Consider the following 15551-nt stretch of genomic DNA (forward strand, 5'->3'; position numbering starts at 1 on the left):
TTTTGACTTATTCAAAGCATGTTTCCGCATTATTAAAAGCGTGACATTAATAACGTATATTATTACTACTACTGATAACACTATTGCAGCCACAAATGATAATATAATATAATATGGTATGATATAATATAATAATTTAATGAAAAAAATATTTAGTTGTGTTCATATCATACATACATATCTTCTTCTACTTTAGCTAGAATATCAGAGAGAATGTGTACCAAAAATCAATAAATAAATATTTATAATTATTATAAACTATTGTTTAATTTGAAATACCTACCCTGACGTATACCTCTGGCTCATGCTGTGGTTGATTGGCTCGAGAGGTGGTGATAAACGCCATCTCCCAGTGTGCACCGCGACAGGGCTCCTCGCCTCCCATTGGCAGGGCTGTCGGAGCGGCGGAGGCACACATGAGGCGGCGGTGAGATGTCGGCGGAGGAGGAGCAGCAGCTGAGATGAGGCGCACTCTCAGAGCGGCTCACACCGCAGCTCCGTGCGGCTCCGAAGAGGCTCCGCGCCGCCACCGCTGAGAGGCTGCTCCGGCTGAATGAAGGGCTCCGTCCATGCGGAGGCTCGCGCTCTTTCTGCTGCCCTGTGCCGTCGCCGTCCTGGTGCACTTGTGGTTGGCACAGCGACCCTCTTCCGCTCCGCTGGACAACAACACACTCTCGGGTACTTTGTTTCTTCCACCGCCGGTGTTCACCCTCCGCGAAGCCGCGAAACTTTTCCACAGCCGGGCGGCTAACTTTGCTTTCACCGCCCCGCTGTGTCCGCCGTGCGTGTTAGTTTGTGCAGGAACAGGTAGTTGAGGCGTGTGTGCGTGTGTGTGTGTGTGTGCGCGCGCGCGCGTGTGTGTTCGTTTACAGTTGCATGTGTGTTAAGGTGTGATTATAAGAGTTCAGAAACGTTGGGCGTTGCTGGGACAGTCTAATGTCTGGAAACAGGCTGAAGCGAGCTGAGCATCTCCGGAGGATCAACCATTTGATCCTCCGCATGGGGACATTTATTTCCGTGGTGTGAATTATGAGATGCATCACAGTCGGTGCAAAGCAAATCTGAGAGGAGAGTGCTGTCAGAATCTGGGCTCGGGCACATCAGTCAAGATTTTTATTTTATTAATGATCTCTGGTTGATGCCTCATCATTGTCCCCTACTGTAGGCTGGTGGTCACATTTCACCCCAGCATCACTGTTGGCTGCTTCCTGGGGTTTGTGGGAAGTTTTTCTCTCAGAGCACATGAAAATTTCAGGATGTATTTTTCCTTCTTCACAGATGAAGCCTTACCTTACTATGAAGTTCTGGTGGGGGTGCTGTCAGCGAGACACCACTATGAACTGCGACGAGCGATAAGGGAGACGTGGCTGGGCTACATCCGGCATCACCCCCACTTCCAGCACAGGTCTGTAGGCTGGATCTCCAACTTCACCTCTGTTTCCCTTTCTCTTTCTGTCTTTCCTTCTGCCAGGTCAGATTCACACAGGGGGAATTAGACCCTGCAGCCGCCAACGAATAAGCATCTGCCCCATCAATCCTTTGTTGCCTCACCTGACTAGTGCCCAACACCGTCCCCTCTGTCATTCTTCCCTTTTGGTCCATTTCCTTTTCATTCAGTGATCTAGGCACAGATAAGGTGCGATGGCCTTTAAGCAACCCCCCCCTGTAACCATGGCAACGGAGGGTGGATAGATGGACAAGCTTTTGATATCTTGTTGCCTAATATCGTCCGCACAACAAACAGATGACTGCAACAACGTGGTGGGTTTGTGCTTTGTTTTCCAGAGTGGGGGTGAAATTTATCGTGGGCAAACATGGGTGTCCCATTCCGGAGGAGGACAGAGAGGATCCGTACTCCTGCTCCATCCTGAACTTCACCGAGCCAGGTACCCCTAAAAAAAACACATACCTTAATTGGTGGAGATCAGCAGGTAAAATACAGAGAGAAATTCTATGTGCAATCTGTTGCTTCCATCTGCAATTGTTGAGCTGAGGCCGAGAAGCCTTGGAGATGAGCTGAAAGAATTAAAAGAATGCTTCTTTAGAAAAGAAGTAAAACACCTTTGTTCACGTTCCCCCAGAGCTCAAGGACACCCTTCTTTTCCTTTCCTCACCCAAGGCCACAGCAGAAATGTCTGACAGTCGACGCAACTGACTTGAACAGCAAACTAACGCTCGGAGAGTGAGGCTGTATCAAGCGCTTACAGACAGTATATATAATAATTGAACAGACTCACTGTCAGATTGAATGTCTGCAGTGAATTGTCAGTGTCTCTCACCTTCACAGAGCTGGTCCAATTCAGATATTTCACTAATCTTTTCCCTGAGCAGTCTTCCACTGTCTACTGCTTTCACGTATAAAATAACAAAATTTCTGCTCTTCAGAATAGGCAGCGGCCTTTAGGGTCATGGTGATGTTTTATTTTTTCCAGCCCCCTTTTCTGCTCTCTGGCGTGTAAATGGTTTTAAGTGTTGACGTGATTTGCTTGAGAATGGGAGGCGGAGGGGCGGGAGCTTTGGTGCGAGATGCTCGCTGTGATTGGAAGAGGAAGAGACAGTGGCTGCTTTTGAGCACAGTTGGTTACCTGACGCACGCGCCTGAGCAGACATATGATGGTTGCTGCAATATCTTTCTTTCCACTGCCTCGGAATCTCTTTTGGGGGATCTGGGTTTACAATAAGGTGAATGCTAATTAGCATCTCAGACTTAGTTATAGTGATCTGCTCCCAACATAAGTGAAAGAGTCAAACTCTATAATAATTGTTAGTTTTTTGATCATTGTTCTATTAAGCAGTTTGTCTCTATGACCATAGACTGTAAATAAGATGGATGACATGACAGCTTGCCACAAATGAAGCCAAAGAGTCTCTATTTCCCCCTGGTGGCTGGCTGCAGTATGGGTGCAGTATATAGATGGGAGATGAGCCAAACTAGCCGAATAAATATTTTCTGAAAGATGGTTTCTGTCATGTTAGGTAGTTATAATGCTGATGCATCTCATTCTCTGTAAGTTTGGGTTGAAAGAAGTAATGTGTAAAAAGTATTGGTTAAATGTCTAAAAGGAATTAGACTTCTGTTATGCATTTGTTTACTTGTGTACTTCAAATAATTTTGTAACAATGTTCAAACCCCCCCAAAAAGATCTCCTGTATTATTAAAGGTCATCATGGTCGCTTTTTAATTGCATATCGTAATATCTGCTTTTCTCATGCTCTTGCCCTTCTCTGCTATAACAGACAACGCATGACAATTGAAAACCACACTGTTAGTTAGTCTGCGTTTTTTTTCCTTCCACTGTTTGTGTTGTTCACAAATTACTCAGCGCTGTTTGCTGTGTAACATGAATATAACTTAAATCAACATAATTTGTGGCTGAGTCCCGTCAGGTAGATTGTCATCTGCAGTGGTGGTGAAGACGACAACTCCCATTATAGCACACCGCCTCTTGTTGTCATCAAATTAGGTCTCTTGTTATTGTTGTGATTGAGAGACCCAGATTGGCCAAAGATACTTGTCGTACGTTTTACAAGTTATTTGATGTTATAAAAACTGGTGAAACATCATGATTGACAGTGCTACTCAGGCTCTATATATATATATACAGTATTATATATAGATATAGGGATATTCTGGCTTCATTTCATTGGGAGCAAGTAGATACGTGTTGTCCATCTTTATATATAGTTGACTGTGACTATCGTACTAACAATTTCTGTAGCAAAAATGCAAAAGAAATTCCCTGTTTCCACATCTCATTGCCCTCTTGTCATAAACTGAATTGATGTGGTTAATGGACTGTTGCTAAATAAGCTATTTATAGACTTTATCTTGGAATCTACGCAATAAAATGTTTCTGTATTTCTGATATTTTATTGACCACCAAAATAAAGGAATAGTATGAAATGTATGATGTAGAATACTAAAGAGCATTATTTTTTTTATAATTTATTGATTTTCTTTTTAAATAATCCTGCTGAAGGGAGCCAGGAGAAGCACTGTTGTTATTTGCCTTGGCAAGTTTGCACAAACAAAGCATTTGTATTGAGTCAGCACAGGAATACTAAATATATCTTCACACACTGGGTAAATTCTGCAGCTGCATTAAACTCCGTCAGTGTGAGAAACATTTTCTTTGATGAACGGCCGCTCTTTCTTTGACTGTGATTGGTTGCCTCTAACTGTCTTTTATTTTGGAGCAGGCAGCAGAAGTTGTGTCACATATATAAAGTAAAAGCCTGGTTCCCTTTTACAGCTTTGATCTTTTCATTGATCTCCTGGGTAATAAACTGCTCTTTTGTAATTAAGAAATCACACTCACGAGCAGATGCTCGCTTTAAAGACAACCATCCCAAGAAGCAGCTCCTCAAAGTGCTGATGGTGTTGCTTTACCTTCTTCTCTGAACATTCTCCCTCTCCGCGGTCCTCATCACTGAAAAGAGATGCTCAGCATGTTAGGATCGTATTAAATTCCACCTGTGCTTGTGCAGTGACTGTCTGCCCTCCCTCCCGTACCAGTCACAGGACAGGATGCTGAGATCGAGATCGTGACCGTGGCGGACCCCTCGATGCTCGCTCTGTCCGACGTGTCGGCCATTGCCCTGGATTTCAAGGTTCTGCACCCGGTGGTGATCACCAGGCTGGGGCTGTTTCCCAGAGGGACAGAGCCTGAGCTTCAGAGCAACATAACGGTGAAGCTTCTCCAGCTGGACCAGGAGGTAACAGGGCCTGGACCTTTAAGCATAATGCATCTGTTATGCTGTTTTTCTGTGGAGCCTGTTGGATACACAGCCTGAGGGCATCTGCTTCTGCTGCTACTGTTTACTGCCAATGAAATTATATTCTGTGGTGTGGTATTCAGGCAAATTTACACTGAGGCTGAAAAAACAACAAAATAGTGTTTGTGATTTGTTATGTACAACAACTTTCTGCAGGAGGCTGTGGTTACTGCTCGCTTCAGTGCCATCAGCACAGGGACCATGGTGAACGGAGTTTGGTACAAACCGGTGGAGCAGTTCATCTTGCCTAAGGTCAGTTTCACATACATTTTTCATGACTGTAGAGACAATGGGCCTCATTCAGCAATATCCTCTTAGGATTTTTTTCTTCAATTTGTTCTTAGTTCATGGGATAGTTCACCCAAAAACGAAAATTCACTCCTTATCTACTCACCACTATAACGATGGAGAAGTGGGTAAAGTGTCAACAAAACCCTTTTGGGGTAAACGGTGTTGCAGTAAGGAAGAGGATATCAGTGGACATTAGGCTAAAACCATGATGCCGTTTGAGTCTGTGCATCTGTGTTCTTATATTGATGAATGCCATGTCTTTGTAAGTCCAATGTGCGAGCCCGTATTTCCTAATTAGCATAGGTAACCCCCCCATGTCCATAAAAGGGCTTGGGACTTCAGTGACGTCTGCACACTGTACAGTCTATGTTCTAAATCACAGAAAATTAAAAGATCCTTTAAGAGCTGCTAGGAATGAATGAACGTAAATCTATAGAAGGTGCCCCACCTGACATTGTATTTTATAGTTTCAGCAGTGGACATAGAATACCACAAAAAACGAAACCGGGGAAACGGTTACATTTTCATCAAAAGCTTTATGGGAGAAAGTCGCATATTTGAAGTAAAAAAAATCGTCTGATCTCAGATTGAAGTCAAAATTAATATTTTCAAACAAAGAAGAGTGAGGTAAAAGAAAAGGAAGTGGAATAACTGATTATTTTACACAAGAATAATTAAGTTGTCAAGTGTGCGTAAGAGTGCACTTCAGGGTGAGTAGACTCTGGTTTTGCATAAGAACCAATACCAGATAAGAATACTTTGGTGAATGTCAGAATCTTCCTAAAAGCTGCCCAAGTGGGCTTTAAGAAGACATTTCTTCTTCAGAACGGTTGGTGAATGAGGCCCAATGAGATCATGAGTGGAAGTTTCCTAACCAACACCTTCAAACGGGAAGACATTCTTGAGCTGTTAGAAATCTTATTTTCTGCAGGTTGTATTCAAAGCAGCAGTCCTTCCATAGAAAAGTTATTATACATATTACTATGTAAAGTTTTTGTACTCCTATGTACCTATTAGAAACTGAAATAAAATAGAAAATGCAATTTGCAAAAATGCATACTTGGGTATAATATAAGTTTTGTAATTGGAGACAAAACAATCCCAGGCTACACGTGCAACTAATGAAATGACTGTTCTTCACTCAGGGTTTTGAAGGGACGTTGGTTTGGGAGAGTCTGGACTCTTCTGGATTGACAACGGTCAACTCCTCCGTGCAGCTCAATGATGGAGGAGGCGTCCTCAAGATCTCCTCCGTACGTGTCCATGTGTCAAAAATAAATGCATAAAGTCAATATTGTTTCTCAAGTTTTGAAGTTAATTATTTTTTTCTCTGCATTGCAGATTGCAGAAGGCATATTGCCTCATAGAAGTGCTCTTGGGTTTCCTGGTTTGGCGGGAGGGTTCACATTTACCATCTACGGTTTGTTCAGCAACAGAACTCAATATGAACTTGTGAAAAAACATGAAAACAGTTTGATCAAAATCACTCTGAGCCGACAGTTGTAGAGGATTCGCTCTTTAAAAATTCCTCAAATCATCGTTCACTCTGGCAGGTTATGAGATTAGCTCCTTTTTGCCTCAGGGCTCTTGCATAGGAACGTGTCAAATAGGAAATAACATGTTGTTTTTCCTCCCTGTTGTGTTACATTATTGATTTTACCTCCCGCTCATGTTTGCGTTTGAGTTTATCCGAGAATGGATTTGTAGCCATTTTGGTGAAAGAAGATTAAATTCCCCCGTTCAATATCTCTGCAAACAGAACTAATGATCCGTTCTGTAAAATGTTATAATTTTATCACATTGTTTTGTCAGTCAGTGATTTATTATCCCTCAAAAGAGCCTGCCATTACCCCCCCCTGATGTTCCTCTCTGCACCCCCCGCCACCACCTGTTTGTCAGATGGAGATGGTCTGTCGGGGCTCCTGCGGGGTCGCCCAGCCAGGATCGAGCAGCACGCCTCCAGGCTGAGGCAGGAGGACGCCACCTTGCAGCGGGAGAGCCTGAGGCACGGAGACATGGTTTTCGTGGACGTAGTTGACACCTACAGGAACGTGCCTTCCAAACTGCTTCAGTTCTATAAATGGTATGCCAAGTGCTAATGACTTGATTCTCTGTCTCCAAATTGCCCTTGCCCTCTGAGGAAATCAGCAACCTGAAATGAAAGTGTGTCGTCGCCTCGAAACATCCCGTTGTTAGAATCACAATTGCAGTCACTCAGTCAGGGCGAAAGTAGTTGTGAGTCATCATGTAGCAACACACTCAGAGCGGTCTTAATCTTCGATTCGGCAAGTGTTTTATTTAGTTGCAGGACCTCTTGCCCTTCTCTCTCAGTGGTATTTGAAAATAAATCCACTCTGGGATATTGCAAAAGAAAATATCAGAGGTGAGCTTTAATTAAGGTTGCAAATTTCCTCTGTCAGGTCTGTAGGAAACGCTGACTTTAATCTGCTGCTGAAGACGGATGATGATTGTTACATCGACATCGACTCAGTGTTAATGAAGATTGACCACAAGGGTCTCAAGCGCAGCAATTTCTGGTGGGGAAAGTAGGTACTATTTTGTGTCCTTTCCTGTTGAAAGTGTTTTGATGTTTTGATTTTGCTTGTGATTCAAGACTTCTTTTGTTTGCAACTTAACTGTGTTTGCATGGACGAAACGATGAAGCGTGGGGTGAAAAGGAGACGGGACATGATGATAATGTATCTCCCATCCTGACCTAGTTTCAGGCAGAGCTGGGCAGTGGATCGCATTGGGAAGTGGCAGGAGCTGGAGTACGCCAGTCCGGCCTACCCGGCGTTCGCCTGCGGCTCAGGCTACGTGGTCTCTCATGACCTAGTCCAGTGGCTCGCCAGTAACGCAGAGAAGCTCAAGGCCTACCAGGTGGAGTAGCAAGCACCAAGCACGACTGTGGGGAAATAATGGGCCGGCAGTGATGAATATAGTGTAAGGAATGTGTCCTGGATGTCTCGTCACAGGGAGAAGACGTGAGCATGGGGATATGGATGGCAGCCGTTGGACCACAGAAATATCAGGTGATAGAGGAACGATATCCAGATCTGTCTGCTCCGATGAAGCATCACGAGTTGGTTTATTGACAACCTTGTTTACAAAAGATAACTTTGAGATAAGTTTGTCAGAGATCTACAGTAAGGTCCAGATCAATAAGACATTAGAAACCATAGTTTTACTCACTTAATTTGCTACGATTTAGTCATGTGTTCTTCACTAGATCAAATTCAGTAATGGAATAATACGCATCAAAAATGTGAAATGATAAATAAGGGTTGCAGGCTTCGTTTTTCCAGTCATTTTAATTGTAGCCTTTAGCAAAGAATGCCTACATAAACTTCATTGTGTATTTAGTTTGAAATTTAACTCGCTGTTAGTAAGAGGCTGTGCTAGTTTCATTTGTATGAATACAAGGGACCTGCTGATAATGTGTTGTTTGGATGACTTCAGCGAGAGTGAATCGAAGGTGCATGCTCTCAATTTAAGTAAGACCTGAACAAACGTATGACTAATAACCAGATCAGTGCGTCCATGTTAACACAATCACCCTTTCTCAACTCAGGACCCCAGCTGGCTGTGTGAGAAGGAGTGCTACCTGGACATGCTGTCGTCCCCCCAACACACAGCTGAGGAGCTGCACATCCTCTGGGACAGGAAGAGGGCCTGCGGAGACCCCTGCGGTTGTCCCTGGGGCCACTAAATCTGGCTTACACCACACGCACCATGTGGCACTGTGGGTAAAAATGCACTCAACACTGGTTGTCGTTTCATTTTCTATGGTTTCCTTCAAACCCGACTGAAACGTTTCAGAGTTTTATCAATAGTGTCACATGATTGAAATTAGATGTATATATTTTTTCAAATATGTGATTTTCTGTTGGAAAAATATCTAAAAAATGTTCCATTGCAGGTTCTTAGAGGGGAAATCTGGTATTTTTCAGCCTGGGCCCCATGTTTCTATATGTGGTTGTGTAAATGAATGGTACTTTGGAATCAGTCCGGTGGATCACGGCGGCAGTGGCCACAATTGAATCTTATAGGGCAACAATTGCCCACTTTTGCTCAACTAGAAAGTCTCACTGCAGCAGTTTGTTGTCCCTCCTCTGCTTGTTTCTGCTGTCTCTTCTCGTTCGACCTTCAATTTGTGGGAGGTATTTGTTTGTATACTTTGGCTCAAACAAATAAAGACAACCATCAGAGTCAAATGCTTCAGTAAAAGCAGAAAAAGAATCAGCCATTATAGTTTCTCTCAGTAAAACCCAACTCCTCTCTCCAACTCAAGTTTCTGCTTTTATCTTCCTGCAACAAGCCAAGTCTCACAAGTCTTTAGAGTTAGACTTCTCGTCGAGCTAGACGTTTGTAATGTTGCCAGACTTTTAGCAAAGACCTAGAATAACAACTTTAGAATTTTAAGTGTACATTTCATGGATTGCTGGAGTAGCCCAATAAGATTACATTGTAGCCACTGTCTTCATGTCTTGGCTGCTGGCGTAGGCAGTCCACTAGACCATCTCCTAACGTTTCTGTAAGTACAATGGAAACAGCTCATAGTGATCAAGTTTGTCCCGATTTAGTTGGCGTTGCAAAGCACAAATGAAAGAAACAGAGAGGAGCAGTTAATCACTGACAGAGCAGATCAAAACTGTAACTTGATTACTTGATCCTTATCACCAAATTATTTAAACAGCACCACTGTACCATTCATTCACACACCCATATTTAATAACATAGGGCCCAGGTTGAAAAAAACACCTTTTTAATATTAACAACATACCAACATCACAAACCATTGGCAGCTTCAGAATGCATTAAAACACATTAAGCTGTAGCATACTGCCAGTATTTGTATCATGAAATCAATCATTCATTTAAAAATGTCTTCAGTGGAACAGACAAAAGACTGTGATGGTGTGAAGATGTTTAAGTCATGTGTTATGTGACAGGGACCATGTGCAATACCAGGTCATCCTATACAGAATCACTGCTGTGAGACCTGAGTACTTTGTAGTATCATTATTACTGGTGCTCTAATATTTGACGGACTCAAACCTCTGGGTCTAAAAAGGCATATTTGATGGTATTTTAAAGACGACTTCTTTACATTGCTGTATTTTGTAAACTATTGTCTTAGGCTTTTCATCCCCTTCACTATTTCTAGATTTATGATGAGCTTTCTCACAACCCCACAGTTTGTACTGTAACTGTCATTGTGCAAATCGTGATGTGGCCTTACTGTGTTTGTTAGGCATCATACATTTGCAACACAAATTTTCTGAAACTTGACAAAGAGACTCGCTAGTTTCACCCTGGTTCTATAAATCCTTCCTCACAGGTAATAAAAAAACTCTCATGAGAGATTGATTGTCTGCTTTTCTTGTTTATTTTGGGGACTGCTGCTGATTGGGCTCCATGTTGGCTCTGAAGCTCTGTGTTAGCCGTCAGCCCTGCGCAGTCAACGCACAGTCAGCAGACAGACTTTGCTCAGCTGTTAAAAAGAAGACGTACGTTTCTTCTTTTCTTAAAAAGGAAATTTAAATCACTCTCCTCTCCATCAGTGAGTGCTTTCAGCGAGTCGCCGCCCACTACTTGAATGATGAAGAGGAAAACCCGTGGAGCGCCTTAGCCCCAAATTGATCAGTAGCTTCAAATGAATCAATAGGACCAAACACGTGCAGTCAGCAGACACTTTGAAAATGTTGACAAGAAGTAAATGTGGTGAGTTTTCCCTCTGAGCATTTTGTGTGTTGAAGTATAATCATGTGATTGATGCAGAGTCACTGGAGTCAGATCACCTTGCAGCGTATTTGAGTAAATAACGAAAGATGATGCTGAATATTTAACTAACGGAGGATACGAGCAGCTGTTTATTCTACTGAGGCTCGCCCTACCTGCCATGAAATCTATCTCTGCAATTAACCCGACATCGAAGCCTACCTTCCTCTTCCTCCCCATCTCATTCGTGGGCCTGCTCTCTCTCAGCGAGCGGCACGATAACAACATCACATCCACAACTGGTCCTCTCTCGCACATAGATAAGGACGACGATTTCACCCCCATCAGCCTTTTCTCACCGATCTGGCTCCAAGCCCTTCATTGTGAGCCGGGAGGAGCTTGGAAATAACACGCGCTAGTGGCTTCTTTAGGAGATGAATGATGGATTTCTCTTAAGTTTGATTAATGTTGTGGGGATGTTGTCAGTCCTTGATCTGAAGTGTTTGAATTATAAGCATTTTCCATATCTGCCCTGTTCTCTCTCACGTGCTCATCCAACAAGACCATCAAATCAACCTCATCTACCTCTGACCTCTGATGTGAGAAACATTTGTACTTCCATTTTTATCTCCTGCCATTATACACTTAAATATAGAATTCAAATTGTTAATTAATGTAAAGAGAACTGCTTTATATTGAGAGGATTTGTTGGAATAAGTGAGAGTTAATCTTGTGTCGAGGGGGAACTCTGCTCTAAGAATTCCTTTTGTTCTCCGACAGATCAATATTTGTGAACATGAAGGCACTACCAAAGCTCCGTGCTTAGAGACTAAAGAAACAGAACGGGAATAATATTGACCACAAAACCGAGCATAATGGGAAAAAAAGCTCATCCCGCAAAGCCCGAATATCTGATTCATCCACACGACTGATATAAATAGACCCCACACGTCTTGAATCGTCTCTGCCCTTAAGCGCGTGTGTAATCTTTTCTAAGCGACGACAAGTGTACAATTCCCCGAACCACTGATTTATTTTCACTCTATTAATATTTTTCCATCAATGTGCAATCATCCGTTTAGCCCGTGACAAGCGCTGCTCGGAGAAAATAAGAGGGAAGTTAATTGTATTTATAAAACCCTTTTCATCTCGAGTCTCACCTCTTCCCCAAACTCATCTTCTCCTCGCGCTGCAGATTGAATACGAGACTGTGTTGACTTTACAAATTTCCGTCCCATTTTCTTGATGTCTGGTTCTGCCAGACATTTCATTTAACTGGAGTTTGATGTCTTTTTTAAATGTTGTCTCATGCCTCCTCACAGACGAGTCAGATCCGTGTAAGTGTTTAACTCAATGAGCTCCAAATATGAGCTGATTATTAGCTACACAACATGTAAACCAATTATACCATATTTACACAGTATTTTTCTACAGTTGAATTTTCATTGTTAAGGTTTCATTGTTCAGGTTTGCGTTTGTACTTCTACCACGAGTTGTCGAAACTAACACATCAACCATTCATCTGTTTCTTGCAGCAAATAACAATATTTCATTACTTTTAATAAACTGCTTCACCTGCTTCCTTCACTCTTATTTCTTAATAATTTAACTATTTCAACTGTTAATCCTATGTTAACTTTTTTCACTGTTTCAGCATTAACAATCTTGAGTGATTACCTGTAATTTAGCTACTATTTACTTTTATTTCGGCTGTTTATCCATCACTTTAATCATTATTAGCTTCATTGATTAAATAGATTAGTGGCTTTTAACTTTTGCAGCATTTATTCTATTACTTGAGAACATTTTAACTTTTTAATCATTACTTTTAAGTTTTCAGCTATTCATACGTTAATAACTTTAATTATTTGATCATTACTGATATCTATTCCAGCTATTTGTATTGTTGACTATTTTAACTATTTAATATTTAGTATTCCAGCTATTCATCACTTTTATTTTTTAAGAAGTTTAACACTTTAATCACTGATTAACTTTCCATACTATACTTTTAACAATTTTAACTATTGTACTTTTAACTTTTATCTAATTATCACATTTAAATATTCCAGTTACTTATCCATTACCTTTAGCTACTTCTTGTACTTCTTTAGATGCTTATTAATCAGTCAGCACTCCCACACAGGGTGACAACACTTGACAGGACATGCAGCTGTGTATTGTAAATAAACTCAGAAGCAGCATCACATCCATTAGTTCTCTTATGTGACTGTTGATTTTGTAATAGACTCTATATGTAGAAGCTGCTCTTTCGGGAACTGTTCTTAAACTGTTCTGAATGAAACAATCTGATTTACTAGCGTGAGACTTTATACTTTATAATGAGATTATATGCCACCAGCGAGGGGCATGTGTAATACCAGTGTGTCTTGTTTCAGCAGACTGAGCGACCACAGCACATCCCTGATGAAATTAAAACGTACCTGTGGTGTCGGAGTGAAGAGGCCGTGAATCAGATCAGGCACAGCTGTCCCAGATCTCAGACGGAGAGAGAGAGAGGAGCCTCCTTGCAGAGTGTTACACATCGCTGTCAATCAGCCCCCTCGTCTCCATCAGCGCCACCTCCCCCCTCCCCTGGGTGCACTAAAACGAGGAGGAAATCATTTATTCATGACGCCCGGCATCAAAAATCAGTATTTGTCTGAGTCTGATTCACGGCAGTGACGGGATATTATTAGACGCACAACTATGCCCTAATGGGGCAACATTTCCATTCCCAAACTTGAAATTGCACCCACAGCTCGCTCCCTCTCATTTCCATGGAGCGACACTGTCTCCGGCTGCTGAGGCGATGGCTGTCACTTTCTGCAAACATTAGCAGGACCTAGCTCGTGTGACATAGAGCCGCCGTTGGATGACACATTCGGTGGAGGGCTGGCTGTTAGACACAACACACAATTACACGTTCTCATTGTGCGTATTTGACAAAGTGATGCAAAGAGTGAGTGAATCATGAGAACACTTGACCCCTGCTGCAGCTACATGGCAGATTTACCATGACACTGTTTTGGCGCAGGACACTCATCTCAGTCATTACCGAACCATTACTGATGATTATTCTGCCCTAAGAGGATCATGAATTAGCTCATTGGCCTGATGGAGAGATTCTTGGAAAGTGATGCAGCGCCGTATATGGAGAAAATGCTGAGATGTCAGCAAAGTGAGTGCAGCTGCCCTCGGTTCAGCTTTCACGAGTTACTCCAGCAATTATGTGCTGCACTTAGACAAGGATGGAAGGCTTGCAGGAGCAAGATTAATTAAAAAAGAATTGATGCAGCAAAACACAAGACTTTTTAGTCCCCAGTGTGGTTAAAGCTCCAAAAACATACTTTTCCCATGATGCAGCTCATTCAGGATTATTTTTCTTAAACTTTAAAAAAGCCCCTAAAGAGCCACAAGCCGACCCAAAGACAGTTTCATGTAGGCGACTGATAGAGGTAGAAATAAGTGGGTATTTTTTTATTTCTACTTATGCCCAATGAGACTCGAGGTTTATACATATAACTGAGTGCTGTCCGAATAAATCATGAGAAGACGTGTTGCTGTGGAAACACTGACATGAAGACGATAACCATTGTAACGTGAACATTGTAACGTGATGGGAGCATGCAACAAGTGATATTAATGTTAAGAGCTAACAGTGAACTTATCCGGATAACGAGAATAGAGGATTCTTGCACCAAACCAGTGATGGTAAAAAGTCCCCAACAAATGTCCGACTGTTTTCCGAAGTTACTGAGCTTTGTTTGGGAGTGAAACTATATATTTGTGACCTATTTAAAAAGATGTCACGGGTAAGAATGAATGGGTTTGGACAGAGAGCAGCTGCAGCCTGAAGAAGTGTTGGTTGTGGTCATTTCACGGGATTGTTTGACAATAACTGGTCTAAACATGGCTGTGAACGAATGAATGATTCTCTCCCTGAATACATATTTAGGGTAAAAGTGATTTACTTCAAACCACATTGAAACCATTCAGGAGTTGTTTTCCCCTCAGAGTTTCTGTGGCTGGAATAAAACGTCCTGCCAGTTGCTCTAGTGGAGCAGCTCAGCAGCGAATGACCTGAGGTGTGAATGTGTCAAACTGTACATCTGTCAAACAATGTGCACCTGAAAGAAACTGCAGAAAGCTTAACCATAGTGAGCACATTTAAAAAGTAAAAGGTAAAACAACTCTAGGCAGTCGAACTTCAATTTAGTAGAATCAAAGGTTGTAATTTTGGGTTGAACACTGGCGGGGGATTGAGGTCAAATGGTGAAAGACTCTATTACTTATTACACTTGAAATCACTTAGAAATAATACAACAATAATTTGCGCATCATAAATGCCAGATAATAAAAAGTAGCTTTTAGGCAAAGTAGCTATAATAAAAATTGGGGTGAAATTTATTCTTTGTTCGTGCTGCAATAACTGAATCGAGAAACCCACCACTTTATGATAACCGCTTTATTTATAAAAGTTAATATTTTTCCTTCAGTGGGATGATGTGACTATTGGGGGTCGTACAGGTCGGTTTTGATTATCGGAGGGGTCCTACCCCCCCCCCCCCCCCCCCCCCCCCTGTAAATAACGCCCAAGGCAGAATCCCCAGAAAGACTGAAATCAGTGAAGGTTGACAAAACACAGCGGCAGCATCTCATTTCCCATTCTCAGCCATGAGGTTTTCAAACTTGTGTTGCTGCCACACGAATATTTATGAAACATCCGCCGGAGTGCTACCAAGCAACACAAACGAGCAACG

General features: G+C 42.1%; 1 protein-coding gene across 2 annotated transcripts; it reads left to right on the forward strand.

Annotated features, from left to right (window-relative positions):
* Positions 1-566: 566 nt before the first annotated feature.
* Positions 567-15248, forward strand: b3galnt2 (beta-1,3-N-acetylgalactosaminyltransferase 2). Of its 2 annotated transcripts, XM_053436968.1 has the most exons (13): positions 567-678; positions 1279-1405; positions 1786-1886; positions 4517-4716; positions 4933-5028; positions 6213-6320; positions 6409-6487; positions 6967-7150; positions 7488-7613; positions 7788-7947; positions 8043-8099; positions 8639-8809; positions 13191-15248. In XM_053436968.1, exons 1-12 carry the CDS (start codon positions 570-572, stop codon positions 8774-8776), a joined length of 1485 nt encoding a protein of 494 aa, XP_053292943.1. In that variant the 5' UTR covers positions 567-569; the 3' UTR covers positions 8777-8809; positions 13191-15248. The 2 variants fall into 2 exon arrangements, with proteins under 2 accessions (XP_053292943.1, XP_053292942.1); XM_053436967.1 differs by lacking the exon at positions 13191-15248 and having other exon boundaries at positions 8639-10431.
* Positions 15249-15551: the final 303 nt, after the last annotated feature.

The sequence above is a fragment of the Pleuronectes platessa genome, chromosome 12, assembly GCF_947347685.1.
Source record: "Pleuronectes platessa chromosome 12, fPlePla1.1, whole genome shotgun sequence".
Classification (NCBI taxonomy): Eukaryota; Metazoa; Chordata; class Actinopteri; order Pleuronectiformes; family Pleuronectidae; genus Pleuronectes; species Pleuronectes platessa.